At 44.9% G+C, this 20,942-nt stretch overlaps 1 protein-coding gene across 1 annotated transcript in view; it reads right to left on the reverse strand.

Moving 5' to 3' along the window:
* Positions 1-8,029: 8,029 nt before the first annotated feature.
* ccdc152 (coiled-coil domain containing 152) overlaps positions 8,030-20,942 on the reverse strand; it is a 126,886-nt gene continuing 113,973 nt past the window's right edge. The window contains exon 8 of the mRNA XM_078557241.1: positions 8,030-8,398. Coding sequence (XP_078413367.1) covers positions 8,276-8,398 — 123 coding nt within the window. The 3' untranslated portion in view covers positions 8,030-8,275. The remainder of the gene's footprint in view (positions 8,399-20,942) is intronic.

Below are 20,942 nucleotides of genomic sequence, written 5' to 3' on the forward strand. Positions count from 1 at the left end.
GTCCTGCCGATGGGACATGACATACCCTTGCATGGTGATGATCGTGTCTGGGACATTTTCTGTAAGGTATGATTCTGTCTTAATAACTATGTCAGACTGTTGCTTGTCTAGGCTGTAGGGTAGCTCTCCCAATTTTGGCATGAGCCCTCAGAAATTTAGTAAGGAGGACTTTGCAGGATCAATAGGGCTAGGTGTGCCCTTGTCCTTAAGTCGATGCCAGGTCGCCTGTCCAGTTTTATTCCTTTTTGATTTTTCTGTAGTGGTTTGGTGCAACTGGGTGGCTTGCTAGGGCATTTCAGAGGCTAGGCAAAGGTAGACAGAGCAGGGAAGGATGATGTGGTCAACCATGTCAAAGGCTGCAAAGAGATCACAAAAGGTGATAAGAGATATTGCAGCACAATCAAACAGGATGTAATTTGTAAGCTTAAGTTTTCAACATGAATGTAACTAATTTGCTTGAATTTACTTGTGGATTGGATGTGAATTACCATTGACATTGTGAAAAAGCAAAACTTTTAATATGACATATGCTTTCCAGTTTTAGTTAATCTGTCAAAGTAATTTTCAAGTCGTCCCACCTTCTCCAACAATTATCTTCTTATCTCTAATTGAGTCCCTCACCTTTCACCAGCAAGAGGCAATTTACACAAATGTACCACACAGCACAACCTCAGAGAAGTTTTATATCAATTCCTGGTCTTGACGCCAAGATGTTCTGTTTTAAACAGTTAGGGTGAAATTTGTCCCAGATTTGTAGTAAGTGCGGTAGCAGGTGGGAAAAGGGGTGTTTTACCCGTTGGCTGCAATGGCGGCTTTTTACGCCATATTGTCCCAATCCCGCCTCATTAATCACTCATTCTCAGGAAACATGCTAGATCGCTGGCAAGGCATCTTCTCATTCGGCCACCCCGCCATCACATCAGGCCCCCAGTAAATTGGGCGCCATATTTAAAGGCTGCCCCTGCAAAGAGCCAGCACTCTTCAAGGGATAGGAAGCTGCTGCAAACTGACAGCTGCCAAAATGCTGCCCCCAGATTTAGCAACACATCTCTTGAGCAGTGGTGGCCTGCTGCAATGTCTTCTAAACTGGTCTAGGCCAAGTCCAGAAAGCAAGGTCACAAATCGTCCATGGGAGGCAGTGGCAGCAGTGGTTAGGGCCAATGCCCTGCAAAAGAGTTCAGCCACCCAGTGCAGAAATAGGATGAATTGTCTCATCCGTTCCACCAGGGTAAGTCACTCTTCTCATCACTCTCAACTCACACACTCACAAATCCATCACAACCCACAGGAATCTCACACCTCAAGGGAGAACACCATTAAGTCTCACACACGCCCTCACATCTCCATCAGGCTCATATCCTCTGGAGCTCGTGTCCTCATCCCGCCCATGGTCTCTGCTCACCAAACAAATATTCCATGCAGAGCCATGTGTCCTGCTCAGATTCTCTCTCTGTTTTCATGCAGGAGAAGCCTGCTCACAGCCGCAGGGAGAGGTTCCAGGCTGGGGGCGGGGTGGCCCACATTCAGCCCCTCACTCACTTTGAGGAGAGTGCTGACTGGCGAGGATGTGGACCGTACCTACAGCGACAGATAGGTCACAGAATCACATAATTATTATGGTGTAGAAGGAGGTCATTCGGCCCATTGTGTCTGCACCGGCTCTCTGAGCATTTTAACTTAGAACCAATCTCTTGCCTTTTCCCTGTAACCCTGCACATTATTTCTATTTAGATGATCATCCAATGCCCACTTGAATGCTTCATTTGGACCTACCTCTACTACACTTCCAGGCAGTGCATTCCAAACCCTAACTATTCGCTGTGAGAAAGAAGTTTTTTCTCACCTTGCATTTGCTCCTTTTTGCAAAACACTTTAAAACTGTGCCTTCTGGTTCTCGATCCATTTACGAGTGGGAACAGTTTCTCCCTATCTACTCTGTCCAGGCACCTCATTATTTTGAAAACTCCTATCAAGTCTCCTCTCAGCCTTCTCCTCTCCAAGGAAGACAGTCCCAATTTCTCCAATCTTTCCTCATAACTAAAGTGTCTCATCCCTGGAACCATTAGAACCATAGAAACGTTACAGCACAGAAGGAAGCCATTTGGCCCATCTTGTCCATGCCAGCCTGAGGACACCCAGGTGCCCTTTCTAATCCCACCTTCCTGCACCCGGCCCATAGCCCTGCAGCTTACAGCACTTAAGGTGCAGATCCAGGTACTTTTTAAAAGAGTTTAGAGTTTCTGCCTCTACCACCAACTTGAGCGGCGAATTCCAGACACCCACTACCCTCTGTATAAAAAAGTTCTTCCTCATGTCCCCCCTACACCTTCTGCCACTTATCTTGAATCTATGTCCCCCGGTTCTAGAATTCTCCACCAAGGGAAACAATGTTATCCTGTCCACTCTATCTATTCCCCTCATAATTTTGTACACCTCAATCAAGTCACCTCTCAGCCTTCATTGTACTAAGGAAAATAACCCCAACCTATCCAATCTCTCCTCATAGCTACATTAACCCTGGCAACATTCTTGTAAACCTCCTCTGCGCTGTCTCCAGAGCTATTAGGTCCTTCCTGTAATGTGGTGACCAGAACTGCACACAATACTCCAGTTGTGGCCTCACCAGTGTTTTATACAATTCCAACATTATATCCTTACTTTTACATTCTATACATCTGCCAATGAAGGAAAGCATTCCATATGCCTTCTTTACAACCTTGTCTACTTGAACTGCTGCCTTCAGGAACCTGTGTACTTGTACGCCAAGATCTCTCACTACATCTACCCCTCTTAGTATATTCCCATTTATTGTGTAATCCCTGTAACTGTTTGACCTCCCTAAATGTATGACCTCACACTTCTCTATGTTAAAATCCATCTGCCACTTTACCGTCCACTCCACCAACCCATCTATATCGTTTTGGAGATTATGGCTATCCTCTACACTATCCACTACTCGGCCAATCTTTGTGTCACCTGCAAATTCCCCAATCGTGTCCCCCACGTTCACGTAGAAATCATTAATATATAACACAGACAGCAAGGGTCCCAACACCGAGCCCTATGGAACACCACTTGAGACGACTTTCCATTCGCAAAGGCATCCATCGACTGTTACCCTTTGTTTCCTGTTACAAAGCCAGTCTTTTATCCAGTTTGCCACATTACCCTGAATCCCATGGGCTTTTATTTTCCTGACCAATCTGCCATGTGGGACCTTGTCAAATGCCTTGCTAAAATCCATGTACACAACATCCACTGCACTACCTTCATCAACCCTTCTTGTCACTTCCTCAAAGAATTCAATCAAATTTGTGAGGCAAGGCCTTCCTTTAACAAATCCATGCTGACCATCCCTGACTAGTTCATGCCTTTCCACATGACAGTTAATCCTATCTCTCAGGATTGATTCTACTAATTTGCTCACCACCGATGTAAGACTAACTGGCCTATAATTGTTTGGCATTTCCTTTGATCCCTTTTTAAACAATGGAACTACGTTTGCATTTCTCCAGTCCTCCAGTACCTCCCCTGTATCTAATGAAGATTGGAAAATCATCCTCAGAGCATCTGCTATCTTCTCCCTGACTTCCTTCAGCAGCCTCGGAAACAATCCATCTGGCCCTGGTGACTTATCAACTTGCAAGGATTTCAACCCTTCGAGTACTTCCTCTCTCTTTATGACTATCCCGTCCAATATCTCGCAGTGTTCCATTCTTGTAAACCTCTTTTGCACTCTCTCCAATGTGTGCACATCTTTCCTATAGTGTGGCACCCAGAACTGTACACAATATTCCAGCTGAGGCCTAACCAGTGGGCGGAATTTGCCGAGCCCATTGGCGGCGGGTGTGATAGGTGGCGTGCACGGAAAATATGGTGGGACCCACTTCACGACGGTGTTAAGACAGGTCACGATCTTCCACTCAGCCCGCCAAGGCAGGCCATGTTTCCCACCATCAGTAGGCGGGGAGCTAATTGTAATACATTAGCATTTGGGTAAAAGGCCATACCGCCAGGCTCTTGGAACCCCGCCGTATCATCCGTCCAAGTCGGCGGGAAAGCACACTGACGTGTTTCACAACTGCACACAGGCGAGGTGCACCTGGCGGCCTTCACTTTGGGGAAACTGAGGTGAGTGAGCAACAGCGTTCTCCACAGCTTGCCTGTTGTTTACGGGCCTCAGGGGTGCCAGGGGTCGGGGGAAGCTGATGCCTGGCCCCACAGGTGACTGCTGAGGGGTGGGGGGTGTCTAGGGCAAGTGCTTGGAGCCGACTACTGAAGTGGCCGGCGGGGGAAGGGGTCAAGTGCTGCCTTGGCGCTGCATCCCGTGCACAGGCAATTGAGGTAGGGGGCAGGGTAAGCAAGGGAAATGGCTACGCATTAGGGACACCTGTATAAACTGACCATGCCTCTGCAACTAAGACAGATCAGGCGCAGCCACAGTGATATGACTGGGGTCAGGCTCCTAGCCTGTTCGTCCATGCAAGCATCTGACATTGAGCCTCTTGAAACACTATTGTTCAGGTATGACAAGGAAGCTTGCCTCTAAGTCCCGTTTCATAGGTCCTCTTAGGAGCTGCATCTTTTTGCTGGCACCAGTGAGAGGATGTACTCTCCATGTCGGCTGGTTCTCTTTCTCCTGATTTTCCCTCTTTTGGACTTCTTTCCACTGTTGCTCACTCTGGTGTGCAGCTACAGGTCTGTCAGCAGTAGGCTGCTGCTCGTATTGTTGTTGGACATCTTGAACCTCATCCAAGGTCCATTCTAAAGCAGCATAAGCAGCACCCATCCTGATGTAACAGTGAAAAACTCCAAAGTGTAGAAAGTTATACAAAATAACCCCTCAGTAAAATCAGCATGAATAACTCATTTCCACAAACAGGAAAGAAATTACCAGAGTTTGGCATGTTTGCTGGAGATTGCTTCAACCCCTCACAAATAATATTATGAATTTGCCTTAAATTCACTGGTGAGTTTTCAGGAAGCCTGGGAACCCATGGACCTGATATTAAAGTGAAAACTGTGTAAATATTGCTCTAATTTAGGGAATGCCACTTGGAAATTGACAACCCACCTCCCCCAAAGGGTTATGCACTGTATCCTAATGCACTGGAGTCAGATGTGGAAGTCATGAAGGTTGGAGCAGAATTCCCAACACATTGTCAATTCCTCAGGTTGGATTTTCATGTTGAAACTGGGATTCAGGAGGCAGGACTAATCCTGTCGTTGCAATCCCACCTCCATCTCGAGAATGCCGGCAGAAGTGGAGGCAAGCCAAGTCCAGAGTGGGCAGGTTATGAGGCCTGTCTACATTCCCAAAAAGCCTCATGGTGGTGCTTCCAAGGCAATCAGTGGCTCATTGATATTCAGTTGAACTTTAAGTCCACTTTAAATACTCCCTAACCCTACCCCCTCATCTCACTCCCTCACCCTCACCCCCTCACCTCCTCATTCCTTCTTCACCCCATTCAGCCTACCACTCTCACCCATTTATCCCTTTTATCACCCCCTCACTCTCACACTCTAACTCCCTCAGTCTGCCACCCTCAACCTCACCTCACCCATATCCACTTTATGAACAGAACTTATAAGTCCCATTATAACAGTTGAATATCCCATAAAACTCCAGAGTAAATAAACAGACTCTTCAAAGCAACTATACAAACAATGTGAAGCACTTGTAAAATGATTAGGTGGTTGTATTACAACCAAGAGCCCATAAAACTCCCTGAGTAAACAAACAGACTTCAGAACTGTTTCAGTGCCACTTCATACTCTTGTCTGGACCTGAAAAAATTTATCAATTTTGCTTCCAATTTCCACCCCTCCATCACTTTCACATGGTCCATCTCTGACACTCCCCTTCCCTTCCTTGACCTCTCTGTCTTAATTTCAGGTGATTGACTGTCCATCAATATTCATTACAAGCCTACCGACTCCCACAGCTACCTTGGCTACAGCTCCTCACACCCTGCTTCCTGGAAGGACTCCATCCCATTCTCTCAGTTCCTTTGCCTTTGTTGCATCTGTTCTGATGATGCCACTTTCCAAAACAATGCTTCTGACATGTCTTCCTTCTTCCTTAACTGAGGTTTCCCACCCATGGTGGTTGACAGGGTCCTCAACCGTGTCCGACCCATCTCCTGTGCCTTCACCCCCACACCTTCCTCTTCCCGCAAAACCATGATAGGGTCCCCCTTGTCCTCACTTTTCACCTCACCAGCCTATTCATTCAAAGGATCATCCTCCACCATTTCCGCCAACTCCAGCACAAAACATATCTTCCCTTCACTTCTCCTGTCGGCATTCCGTAAGGTTCATTCTCTCTGGGACACCCTGATCCACTCCTCCATCATCCCCAACACCTCAACCTCCTCCCACGGCACCTTCCCATGCAATTGCAGAAGGTGCAACACCTGCCCCTTTACTTCCCCACTCCTCATCATCCAAGGGCCCAAACACTCCTTTCAAGTGAAGCAGCACTTCACTTGCACTTCCCTCAATTTAGTCTACTACATTCGCTGCTCCCAATGCAGTCTCCTCTACATTGGAGAGACCAAACACAGACTGGGTGACTGCTTTGCAGAACACCTTCGGTCTGTCCACAAGCATGATCCAGACCTTCCTGTCGCTTGACATTTTAACACACCATTCTGTTTTTATGCCCACATGTCTGTACTTGGCTTGCTGTAATGTTCCAGTGAAGCTCAACACAAACTCGAGGAACAGCGCCTTATCTTCTGATTAGGCACTTTACAGCCTTCCGGACTTAACATTGAGTTCAACAACTTCAGACCCTGAACTCTCTCCTCCATCCTCACCCCTTTTTGATCCCTTTTTACCAATATTCATTTTTATCTAAAAATTTTAATTTTAAGTTATTTTTTTCCATTTATTTTCATTATTATTATTTTGTAAAATTTATTTCCATTTTTATTCATTTTCTTATTCATTGTTTTATCCCCAGCTTTTAGCCTATTTTCATTTTTTTTCCCCACCACCCTACCCCACCCCCACTAGGGCCATCTGTCACTTGCTCATGTTGTTCTTTCCAGAGTGCTTATCCTGGTCTGGCCATTATCACATTCTGCTTTCTACTCTTTATGTCATCATTAACACCTCCTTTAGCCAGTACCACCACCATTAACACCCTTTTTACCTTCTGTTTATGACATCTTTTGCAATCCCTCCTTTGCGTCCACCTATCCAGCCTTCTATCCAGCTTCACCTGTTCCACCCCCATAAACAGTATATATTTCACCACGTTTCTACATCCCTTTAGCTTTGGAGAAGAGTCATACGGACTCGAAATGCTAACTCTGTCTTTCTCTCCACAGATGCTGTCAGACCTGCTGAGTTTTAACAGCATTTTTTGTGTTTGTGTTTTTGCAAAACTTGATAGTTTGCAGGTTGAGAGAAGTAACAATCTGGCAATCACATTAAGGGATAGTTACAGCTTCCACACATAGCACTGTTATAACTTTCCTTACTGAACATGGACACAGCTCATGCAGCATTTAATGATGAACTGTAAAGGAAACAAAACCATTTCACTTACCTTTTAAACTCTTTCCGCCTCCAAACCATGGCCTGCATGCAGCTGGTGTAAAACCCGACAGCCGATAAAGTTCGGTTGCCTCCATGAAAATTATAAACCTGACCTGGGGTGGGCTCTTAATAAGCCCATGACACTGTCAGTTGCATCCTTCATAGCAGCGGGCAGGTTCCGGGGTCTGCTCTCTCCCCCGCCCTCATGAAAATAGCTGAAGGCAGGAAGGGAGGGGGACCTCCAGCACCCCACTCGGCGATCATTTTTTTCTGTCCCACCTCCATTCGGTCCTGGTCGGGACTATAAAATCCTGGCCCCTCCTGTTTGAACCTACTACCCACACCCAAATCCACACTCACTTCCACGTTTAAAATTCTTCCAAAAATGTTGGATCTTAATGAGGACGCAGCAAGCAGGAGGAATTCCATAATAATTTCAGTACATTTGTTAAAATTCTTGATCTTCTTAACATTACCTTTTACCTTCTCCACTATCTGAATTTTATTAAAAAATTTAAACAGAATTACAGTATTTATTCAAAACTAGGTCAAACAAACAATGGATGGATGCAAAAGCAGAAACCTGAGGTCACAAATGGTTTTTCTCCACTCCCAGCAGAGATCTTCATAAAACACGTGTGTGTCAGAGACAGGGCAACAACATTGCGGCCTCAATTCAAGCCTTTTGCTAATTTTTAGCAAGACTTTACATCAAAATAGTTTGATACTAAAACCTTCGACGTTTAAGGTGCGAGTCCTGAGTGTAATCTCGCTGCTGTTCAAGTTCACGAATGGTCCGACGAAGTGCTGCAATCTCTCGGTTTTTTTCTTCTTGTAAATGCTGTAGCTTCTGTCACAAAAAGAAACAAACTGACAATCTACCTGTTGATCATTTCACCTTTCCCACAACAGCCATTAAGAGATTCTTGATTGATAAGGGAGTTAAAGGGTCCAGAGGGTGGATAGGTAGGTAGAGTTGAGGCCACAATCAGATCAGCCATGATTTTATCAAATGGTGGAGCAGGCTCGAGAGGCCGAATGGCCTACCCCTGCTCCTAATTCATATGTTCGTATGTACATAAACATTAATGGATAGGCATGAATAGAGGATTGGTTAATAGACAGGGAGAAAAGATGGGGATAAATGGGGCATTTTTAAGTTGTCAGGTTATGACTAGTGGAATGTCACAAGGATCAGTGCTGGGGCTTAGCTATTTACAATCTATATTAATGGCAAAGACAAAGAGAATAAAGTAATGTATCTAGGTTTGCTGATGATACAAGGCTCGGTGGAAATGCAAACTGTGAGGAGGACACCAAGAGGCTGCAAAGAGATAGGGACAGCTTAAGTGAGTGGGCAACAAGGTGACAGATGGAGTATTCATTTTGTGTTAGGGTATTCACTTCGGTCATTTAGAATAGAAAAGCAGAACCTTGTAAATGGTGATGTTCAAAGAGGCTCAGGTGTACTCGTGCAAGGAACACAAAAAGTTAGCATGCAGATACAGCAAGCAATTAGAAAAGCAAATGGCATGTCGGTCTTTATTGCAAGGGGATTGGAGTACCGGAATAAAGAAGTCTTGCTACAGTTGTGCGAGGCTTTAGTGAGGCCACACCTGGAATACTGTGTGCAATTTTGGTCTCCATATTTAAGGAAAGGTACACTTGCATTGGAGGCAGTACAGCAAAGGTTCACTAGATTGGTCCCTGGGATTAGAGGGTTGTCCTATGATGAGGAGCTGAATAAATTAGGTCTCTGGAGTTTAGAAGAATGAGAGTTTCATAGGAACATAGGACTTAGGAGCAGGAGGCCATTCAGCCCTTTAAGCCTGCTCCACTAGTCAGTAAGGTCATGGCTGATCTGGTTCTGGTCTCAACACCCCTTTCCTATCTGCCCCCCATAACCCTTGTCTCTCTTGTCTATCAAAAATCAGTCTAATTCTTCCTTGAATAATTCAATGACCCGACCTCCACTGCTTTCTAGGGAAGAGAATTCCACATACTAACAACCCTCTGAGAGAAAGAAAGCTGTCCTCAACTCTATCTTTAATGATAGGTCTCTTATTCTTAAACTGTGTCTCCTAGTTCTTGTCTCTCCCACAAATGGAAACATCCTCCTGGTATTGACCCTTAAAGTCCTCTGAGAATCTTATATGTTTCAATTAGAACACCTCCCGTACTTCTAAACTCGACTGGGTATAGGCCCAATCTGTTCAACCTTTCTTCATAAGATAACGCCCTCATCCCAGGAATGAGTCATGTGAACCTTCTCTGAACTGCTTCTAACGCAATTATGGCCAGAATTTTGGTGTGTGTCCCCACAGCGGATGCCCAAATCCCTCTGCACCACCAAGTTCTGCAATCTATCTCCATTTGAATAATGCTTTTCTATTCTTCTAGCCAAAGCGGACAAATTCACATTTTTCCACATTATATTCCATCTGCCAAATTTTCGCCCACTCAATTAACCTGTCTATATCTCTTTGCTGACTCTCTACCTCCTCTTGACCACCTACTTTCCTACCTATCTTGGGTATCATCAGCAAATTTACTTACCATACATTCGGTCCCTTTCTCCAAATCATTGATGTAGATCGTAAATAATTGTGGCCCCAGCACTGATCCCTGTGGCACTCCATTTGTTACATTCCTGTTAGCTAACCAATCCTTAATCCATGCTAATATGCTACCTCCTACAGAGGGCAATCTTTGATGTAACAAGAAATCTTTGATGTGGTGCCTTATCAAATGCCTTCTGAAAATCCAAATACACCACATCTACAGGTTCCCCTTTATCTACCTTGCTTCCTCAAAAAACTCTAATAAATTAGCTAAACATGATTTCTCTTCCACAAAGGCATGTTGACTCTGCCTTATCAAATTATGATTTGCTAAGAATTCTGCTATAACCTCCTTTGTTATGGATTCTAGCAATTTCCCTATGACAAATGTTAGGCTAATTTGCCTATAGTTTTCTGTTTTCTGCCTCCCTCCTTTCTGGCATGAAGATGTTACATTTGCTATTTTCCAATTCACGGGGACCCTTCCTGAATCTAAGGGACTTTGGAAGTTTATAAGCAATGCATACACTATCTCTGCAGCCACTCCGTTTAAGACCATAGGGTTCAGGCCATCTGGTCCTGGAGATTTGTCAGCCTTTAGGTCAAATAGTTTTCCCAGTACCTTTTCCTTAGTGATGGTGATTCTTTTAAGTTCCGCCCTCCCTTTCATTTCTTGATTTTCGAGTATCCTTGGGAAGTTTTCTTAAGTCTTCTACAGTGAAGACAGACACAAATACCTGTTCGATGCCTCTACTATTTCCTTGTTTTCTATTATCATTTCCCCAGGCTCTCTCTCCAGAGGACCAACACTAGCGCTTTTATCATCCGTTTTTATATTTCTAGCTAGCTTCCTCTCATACTTATCTTTCTCCCTCTTTATTATTTTTTAGTCATTCTTTGCTAGTTCTTAAAATTTGAAAATTTTCTGACCAATCACAAATCTTTGCAGATTGGTACAATTTTTGTTTCAATTGGATACTTTCCCTAACTTCCTTATTAAGCCATGGATGACTCATCCTTCTCAAATAATCTTTCTTTCTCACTGGATTAAATCTTTGCTGAGAGTTGTTAAATATGTTCTTAAAAGTCTGCCACTATATCTCGGCTGTCCTACCTTTTAATTTAGTTTCCCAATTTACTTTAGCTTTCATACACTTTTCATTACCTTTATCCAGGTTTAAAACAGGCCCACACTTCTCCCCTTCAAACTAAACATGAAATTCTATCATGTTATCGCTGTCACCTAGAGGCTTCCTTACTATGAGGTTATATATTAAGCCTGCCTCATTGCTCATTACCAGATCCAGAATAGCCTGCTCCATGGTAGGCTTTAAAATGTACTGCTCGAAGGAATTGTCCCAGATACACTTTACGAGCTCATTTTCCAGGCTACCTTTGCCAATCTGATTCACCCAATCTACTTGTAGATTCAGTCACCCATAATTATTACCTTTATCACATGCCCCATTTATTTCTTCTTGTATACCCTGTCCTTTGGTGTAACTATTGTCGGGGGCCTATAATCTACTGTCAAAAGTGACCTCTTACCTTTACTGTTTCTTATCTCTACCCAAACTAATCTGACTGTATGCTTTTTCGAGCTAAGGTCATCTCTCGCCACTGTACTAATGACATCCTTAATTAACAGAGCTACCCCACCACCTTTTCCTAGCTTCCTATCTTTTCAAATTGTCAGATATCCTTCAATATTCAGGTCCCAGCCTTGGTAACCCTGCAACCAGATCTCTGTAATGGCTATCAGATCATACATATTCATTTCTGTCTGTGCTAATAATTCAACCATTTTGTTATGAATGTCATGCACATTCAGATGCAGAACCTTTAACTGTCTTTTTGCAATCTCTGGCCTTATCTGCTGGTACACTCTTAAGTGTACACTCTCTATCCCTTCCTGCTATACTGCGTTGCAAAACTCAAAACACAGTGTTCAATATTAGATGTGATTCCATGATTGGACATTTGCTAAGTAATCTTCAGTATGCTAATAATTATGCTGTCAACCAATTTAAGATTGTCAGCCGGGCTTGCAGTGTGGTGCATTTGCCGTACTGGAAGCTACATATATTAATACGCAGGGCCATGTTCTTTGCAGACAGAAAGAACATGCACACACATTGCACCTGCTTCAGCTAAACAAAATAAATGACAAACATTCACTGGTTCATTCCCCAGGGAAATGTCTTGGCCAATCAGAGTCAAGCTGCCGAGATTACATTTCAAACAATGCTTGGCAGTTAACTGTCAGTCACCATCAGCTGGTGCCATCTCTATGGCAACGCCTCTACCAATCAGAGTTCACTCACCAACCAATTGGCATTCCCTTCTCATATAGTATAAATTGCTGTTTCCCCTGACATTGGCATTTTCTTGCGAATTATCCTGATGAGTACAAGATGTGAAGCTTTGAGAAAAAATGCCTCTTTTTTAAGCAATCCTGCAGTATGTGGGAAGTCACGGATGCACCATGTGTCCTAGATGAACATATCTGTAGGAAGTGTCAGAGGCTGCAGAAGCTTGAGCTCTGGGTTACAGAACTCAAGCGGCAGTTGGAGTCACTGTTGTGCATCGGCGAGGCAGAAAATTACGTGGATAGCATGTTTAGGGATGTGGTCACACAGCAGGTTAGGAGCATGCAGGCAGAGAGGAAATGGGAGACAGAGGAAATGGGTGACTACCATCCAGTCTTAGAGAACCAGGCAGTTGGAGTAAGAGCCCCTTGAGTCTATCTTGCTTGATAAGCGGTTTTCCATTTTTTTATACTGGTGTGGGCAGTGGTTTCTCATTGGAGTGCAGCCACAGCCAAGTCTGTGGCACCACAGTTGGCTTAGCTGCACAGGAGGAAAGGAAAAAGAGTGGGAGAGCAATAGTAATATGATATTCCATAGTCAGGGGATCAGGCAGGTGTTTCTGTGACAGTAAATGTGACTCCAGGATGTTATGTTGCCTCCCTGGTGCCAGGGTCAAGGCTGTCACAGAGCGGCTCCTTCTGCGTGAGGGTGAACAGCCAGAGGACATGTTCCACATCGGTACTAATGACATAGATAGGAGGAGGGATGAGGTCCTGAAAGCTGATTTTAGGGAATTAGGAAGAAAATTAAAAAGCAGGACCTCAAGGGAAGTAATCTCAGAATTACTCCCAGTGCCAAGAGCTAGTGAGCATAGCAATAGGAGGATTGAGCGACTGAATACGTGGCTGGAGAATTGGTATAGAAGGAAGGGCATCAGATTTCTCAGGCATTGGGACTGGTTTTTGGGACAGATCGAACTTATGGATTACACCTCAACAGGACTGGGTCTAATATCCTCGCAGGGAAATATGCTTGTGCTGTTGTGGAGGTTTTGCACTGATAGTCAGGGATGCGATCGGGATGTTAGTAAGGGAGGATCTCAGATCGGAAGAACATAACATGGAATCTTTTTGGGTGGAGCTAAGAAACAGCAAAGGGCAGCAAACATTTGTAGGAGTTGTTTGTAGTCCACCAAACAGTAGTGGTAGTGTGGGCTATAGTATTTATCAGGAGATTAGAGAAGCAGTATCTTACGTAATACAGTAATCATGGGTGACTTCAATCTGCATATAGACTGGGTAAACCAAATGAGTACTAATGCTGTGGAACACGAGTATCTTGAGTGTGTTAGGGATCGTTTTCTACAGCAGGATGTTGACGAACCTACTAGAGAACAGGCTATTTTAGATCTAGTATTATGTAACGAAAAAGGGCTAGTTAATAATCTAGTTATAAAAGAATATTTAGGGATGAGTGGCCATAATATGATAGAATTTTACATTCTGTTTAAAAGTGAGGTAGTTCAATCTGAAGCCAGGGTATCAAATTTGAACAAACAAAACTATGAAGTATGAGGGGCAAATTGGCTGAGGTGGATTGGGAAAATACATCAAAAGGTATGACAGTACATAGGCAATGGACAGTCTTTAAAGAATTCTTACATAGTTTACAGCATCTATACATTCCTTCAAGGCACAAGAGCCAAAAAGGAAAGTCAGTCAACCATGGCTAACAAAGGAAGTTAAGTATTGTATAAAATTAAAAGAAAAAGCATATAAAGTTGCCAGAAATAGCAGAGTAAACCTAAGGATTGGGATAATTTCAGAATACAGCAAAGGAGGACCAAGAAACTGATAAAAAAGGAAGAATAGAATATGAATGCAAACTAGCAAAAAACATAAAAACAAACTGTAAAATCTTCTATAGGGAGATAAAAAGTAAATGTTTGGCTAAGACAAATGTGGGTCAATTAAAGGCAGAGTTAGGAGAATTTATAATGGGGAATAGAGAAATGGCAGAGAAACTAAATGATTACTTTGTGTCTGTCTCCACTGAGGAAGATACAAGAAATATCCCAGAATTAGAGTTCCAAGGGATTAGGGAGAATGAGGAGTTGAAGGAAATTTGTATTAGTAAGAAGGTTGTGTTGGAGAAATTCATGGGACTGAGGGTTGCTAAGTCCCTGGGACCTGATATTCTACATCCTAGAGTGTTGAAAGAGGTAACTATGGAGATGGTGGATGCATTGGTGATCATCTTCCAAAATCCTATAGTTTCCGAATAGTTCCTGCAGATTGGAAGGTAGCAAATGTCACTCCACTATTTAAGAAGGGAGGGAGAGAGAAAACAGGGAACTACAGACCTGTTAGCTTTACATCAGTAGCAGAGAAAATGCTACAATCTATTATAAAGGATGTTGTTAATGGACACTTGGATAATAATGATCTGATTTGGCAGAGTCAACATGGATTTATGAAAGGGAAATCATGTTTGATGAACCTGTTGGAGTTTTTTGAGGATGTTACTAACAGAAATGATAAAGGGGAGGAAGTATACTTGGATTTTCAGGAGGCTTTTGATAACGTCCCCAACACAAGGTTGGTTAGCAAAATGAAAGCACATGGGATAGGACGTAATATACTGGTATGGATTAAGGATTGGCTAACAGGCAGAAAACAGAGAGTAGGAATAAATGGGCCATTCCCACAGTGGCAGGCTGTGACTAGGGGGAGTACCATAGGGATCAGTACTTGAGCCCCATCTGTTCACAATAATGATTTGGATGTGCGAGGGGAGAAACCTGGGACAGGTAGTCAGCAGCACCTAGAGGATATAGTCTACCTAGAGATCTAGCACCTAGTCTATACTCAAGTAGGATAAGGGTAAAATAAAAGCAAGGGTCCATTATCTATTTAGTTAAGATATGTCTGGGGAGTTCAATCCCATGATTTGCACATCCGGCGCTACGTGGGAAATCCTAGACGCTTGTGGCGATCTGGATGACAGTGGCCAGAATTTTTACCTCGTTGGGCGGGCATGCACCCCACCCGAATGAGTGTAAAATGTCATGCGATGATGTCAGGTGAGCGACCGGGTGTCATCGCACACTCACGTGATATTTCGGTGGGCACACATGGGTGGGTCTATGAAGGCCATTAAAGTCCAAATTAAATGTAATTTTTCACTGCCTGTCCAACCTTAAGGTTGGCGGGCAGGTGAAAAGGCCAAACGGCCTTTGGATATTTCAGGAAATCTCATCCACGGATGGGATGAGGCTTCCAACAGCAATTTAAGTAAATCAAAAATATTAACTTTTCATTAATAACATGCCCCTGCTCATGTGACAGTCACATGAGGGGACATGTTTTGTAACATTTTTAAAATCTTTATTTTTATTTCTTAAAATCTTCATTTTTTAAAATTCATTCACGAGATGTGGGCCAGCATTTATTGCCCATCTCTAATATCCCTTGAGAAGATGATGGTGAGCTTCCTTCTTGAAGCGCTAGAGTCCATGTGGTGTAGGTACACCCATGGTGCTGTTGGGGAGGGAGTTCCAGGATTTTGACTCAGCGACAGTGAAGGAATGGCGATACATTTCCAAATCAGGATGGTGAGTGACTTGGAGGGGAACTTCCAGGTGGTGGTGTTCCCATCTATCTGCTGCCCTTGTCATTTTAGATGGTAGTGGTCGTGGATTTGGAAGATGCTGTGAAGGAGCCTTGGTGAATTCCTGCAGTGCATCTTGTCGATGGTGCTACTGTATGTCAGTGGTGGAGGGAGTGAATGTTTGTGGATGTGATGCCAATCAAGCGGGCTGCTTTGTCCTGGGCAGTGTCAAGCTTCTTGAGTGTTGTGGGAGCTGCACTCATCCAGGCAAGTGGGGAGTATTCCATCACACTCCTAACTTGTGCCTTGTAGATTGTGGACAGGTTTTGGGGAGTCAGGAGGTGAGTTACTAACCGCAGGATTCCTAGCCTCTGACCTGCTCTTGTAGTCACATTATTTATAAGGCTAGTCCAGTTCAGTTTCTGGTCAATGGTAACACCCAGGATGTTGATAGTGGGGTTTCAGTGATGGTAATGCCATTGAACATCAAGAGGCGATGGTTGGATTCTCTCTTGTTGGAGATGGTGATTGCCTGACACTTGTGTGGCGTGAATGTTACTTTCGACTTGTCAGCCCAAGCCTGAATATTGTCCAAGTCTTGCTACATTTGGACATGGACTGCTTCAGTATCTGAGGAATCGCAAATGGTGCTGAACATCGTACAATCATCAGCGAACATTCCCACTTCTGACCTTATGATGGAAGAAAGCTCATTGATGAAGCAGCTGAAGATAGTTGGGCCAAGGACAACACCCTGAGGAAATCCTGTGGCGATATCCTGGAGTTGAGATGACTGACCTCCAACAACCACAACCATCTTCCTTTTTGCTAGGTATTACTCCAAGCAGCAGAGAGTTTTCCCCCTGATTCCCATTGACTCCAGTTTTGCTAGGGCTCCTTGATGCCACACCCGGTCAAATGCCGCCTTGATGTCAAGGGCAGTCATTCTCACCTCACCTCGGAAGTTCAGCTCTTTTGTCCATGTTTGAACCAAGGCTGTAATGAGGTCAGGAGCTGAGTGGCCCTGGCGGAACCCAAACTGGGTGTCAGTGAGCAGGTTATTGCTAAAGTAAGTGTCGCTTGATAGCACTGTTGATGACCCCTTCCATCACTTTACTGATGATCGAGAGTAGACTGATGGGGTGGTAATTGGCCATGTTGGATTTGTCCTGCTTTTTGTATACAGGACATACCTGGGCAATTTTCCACATAGCTGGGTGGATGCCAATGTTGTAGCTGTACAGGAACAGCTTGGCTAGGGGTGCAGCAAGTTCTGGAGCACAAATCCTCAGTACTATTACCGGAATATTGTTAGGGCCCATAGCCTTTGCACTATCCAGTACCTTCAGCCGTTTCTTGATATCATGTGGAATGAATCGAATTGGCTGAAGACTGGCATCTGTGATGCTGGGGACCTCAAGAGGAGGCTGAGATGGATCATCCACTCGGCACTTCTGGCTGATGATTGTTGCCAATGCTTCAGCCTTATCTTTTGCACTCATGTGCTGGACTCCTCCATCTTCATGGATGGGGATATTTGTGGAGCCTCCTTCCCCAGTGAGTTGTTTAATTGTCCACCACCATTCACGACTAGATATGGCAGGGCTGCAGAGCTTAGGTCTGATTCATTGTTTGTGGGATCATTTAGCCCTGTTTCACACTTGCTGCTTATGCTGTCTGGCACACAAATAGTCCTGTGTTAGAGCTTCACCAGGTTGACACCTCATTTTTAGGTATGCCTGATGCTGCTCCTGGCATGCCCTCCTGCACTCTTCATTGAACCAAGGTTGGTCCCCTGGCTTGACGGCAATGGTAGAGTGGGGCATATGCTGGGCCAGGCCATGAGGTTACAGATTGTGTTTGAGTACAGCTCTGTTGCTGGTGATGACCCACAGTGCCTCATGGATGCCCAGTTTTCGCACGGTGGTAGTGTCACACAACACGATGGAGGGTATCCTCAGTGTGACTTCGTCTCCACAATGACTGTGTGGTGGTCACTCCTACCGAAACTGTCACCGACAGATGCATCTGTGGCAGGCAGGTTGGTGAGGATGAGGTCAAGTATGTTTTTCCCTCCTGTTGGTTCCCTCACCTCCTGTCCTAGACTCAGTCTAGCAGCTATGTCCTTTAGGACTCAACAAGCTTGAGCAGTAGTGGTGCTACCGAGCCATTCTTGGTGATAGACATTGAAGTCCCCCTCCCACAGTACATTCTGCACCCTTGCCACCCTCAGTGCTTTCCTCCAAATGGCGTTCAACACGAAGGAGCATTGATTCATCAGCTGAGGGAGGTCGGTACGTGGTAATCAGCAGGAGGTTTCCTTGCCCATGTTTGACCTGATGCCATGAGACTTCATGGGGTCCAGGGTAGATGTTGAGGACTCCTAGGGCAACTCCCTCCCAACTCTATACCATGGTGCCACCACCTCTACTGTGCCTGTGGGACAGGACATACCCAGGGATGGTGATGGTGGTGTCTGGGACATTATCTGTAAGGTATGATTTTGTGAGGATGGCTATATCAGGCTGTTGCTTGACTAGTCTGTGAGACAGCTCTCCCAATTTTGGCACTAGCCCCCAGGTGTTAGTGAGGAGGACTTGCAGGGTCGACAGAGCTGAGATTGTCGTTGTCATTTCCGGTGCCTCGGTCGATGCCGGGTGATCCGTCCGGTTTCATTCCTTTTTTATGGCTTTGTAGCGGTTTGTTACAACTGAGTGGCTTGCTAGGCCATTTCAGAGGGCATTTAACAGTCTATAACATTGCTGTAGGTCTGGAGTCACATGTAGGCCAGACCAGGTAAGGATGACAGATTTTCTTTCCTAAAGTACATAAGTGAACCAGATGGGTTTTTACAACAATCGACAATGATTTCGTGGTCATCATCAGACTTTTTAATTTCAGATTTTTTTATTGAATTCAAATTCCATCTGCTGTGGAGGGATTCAAACCCAGGTCCCCAGAGAATTACCCTGGGTCTCTGGGTTACTAATGTAGTGACAATGCTACTACACCATCGCCTCCCTCAGGTCTGTGCCTCAGGGACCATTTCCTGCACACACCTGCACATGCATGAAGTTCCCAGCTCGCCCACCTCCCCCCCTCACCCCAGCAGCACTGAGCGCTGCACCATGTGTTTCCATGCTGAGCGGGCCTTAATTGGACCAGCGTTAAATCGTGGTCTGGCCCTGATCGTGGACAGCGGTTGGCTTCCTGACCACTCGAGCCCACCCAATGAGGGCAAAATCCTGGCACATGTGTGCAGGAGGTGCCTCTGACTGGAGCAACTCGAGCTCCAGGCTTTGGAGCTTGAGCAGCAGCTGGGGGCACAACAGTACATTCACAAGACTGAGGTTCGTGAATAGCACATTTCAAGAAATGCAAGCTGAGAGGGAATGGGTGACCGCTAGACAGAAGAAGGGGACCTTGCAGGTAGTGAGGGAATCCCCGGAGAGAGAGAGCTCGCAAACTGTTTTTCGGCATTGGAAAACGATGAGAGTGATGGTTCCTCTGTGGCGACCAGTCAGAGCCAAGGCCATGCTCAGGGAAGGAGGAAGAAGGGTGGAAGAGCAATAGTGGTAGGGGATTCGTTAGTGGGAGGGAGTAGACAGGTGCTTCTGCAGCCGTAGACGTGACTCCAGGATGGTATGTTGCCTCCTGGGTGCCAGGGTCAAGGATGTCACGGAACGGCTGCAGGGCATTCTGAAGGTGAACAACCAGAGGTCGTGGTCCATGTTGGGACCAATGACATAGGAAGAAAGAGAAATGAGGTCTTGGAAGCAGACTTTAGGGAGTTAGGTAGGAAAGTGAAAAGCAGGACTTCAAAGGTAGTCACCTCCAGATTACTCCCGGTGCCACGCAGTAGTGAGCATAGGAACAGAAGGATAGAGCAGATGAATGTGTGGCTGGAGAGATGGTGCAGGAGGGAGGGCTTTAGATTTCTGGGGTATTGGGAACGTTTCCGGGGAGGTGGGACCTGTACAAGTTGGACGGGTTACATCTGAACAGCAATGGGACCAGCATCCTCGCGGGGAGGTTTGCTAATGCTGTTGGGGTGGGTTTAAACTAAATTGGCAGGTGGATGGGATCCTGAAAAGTAGTTGAGAGGGGAGTGGAGCTGTGGTGGAATTAGAAGTTAAAATGCTAGTGAGTGAGTCTGGAAGGCAGAGGAAACACCGGCTAGATAAGAAAGAAGTGAGTTTAACAAGGCTAAATGGAATATATTTTAATACAAGGAGCCTGAGGAATAAGACAGACGAGCTGAGGGCGCAGATAGGCACGTGGGAGTATGAGATCATAGATGACTGAGACTTGGCTAAAAGAAAGGCAGGATTGGCAGCTCAACATTCCTGGTTATAGGGTATTCAGACGAAATAGAGACGGGGATAGAAGAGGAGGGAGGGGGTCGCAATATTGATCAAGGAATCAATTACAGCAGTGAGGAGGGATGATATCTTGGAAGGATCATCAAATGAGTCCATATGGGTAGAAGTGAAAAACACAAAAGGGGCAAACACACTGTTGGGTGTGTGCTATAGGCCCCCAAACAGTCAGGGAGAGATAGAGGATCAAATATATAATCAAATTTCAGAGAAGTGTAAGAATAATAAGGCAGAAATGGTAGGGGGTTTTAACTACTCAAATGCTAACTGGGATAGTTTTAGTGTGCAAGGTAGGGAGAGAACAAAATTCTTAAGTTGCACCCAGAAGAACTTTTTCAGCCAGTATGTAGAAAGCCCAACAAGGTAGGGGGCAGTTCTGGACCTAATATTCGGAAATGAGCCCGGGCAGGTGGAAGGCGTATCAGGAGGGGAGCATTTTGGAGATAGTGACCATAACTCAGTTAGATTTAGGATAGTTATGGAAAAGGATAAGGTTGGTCCAGGAGTAAAAGTTCTAAACTGGGGAAAGGCTAATT

This window comes from Cetorhinus maximus, chromosome 2 (assembly GCF_964194155.1).
Source record: "Cetorhinus maximus chromosome 2, sCetMax3.hap1.1, whole genome shotgun sequence".
NCBI lineage: Eukaryota > Metazoa > Chordata > Chondrichthyes > Lamniformes > Cetorhinidae > Cetorhinus > Cetorhinus maximus.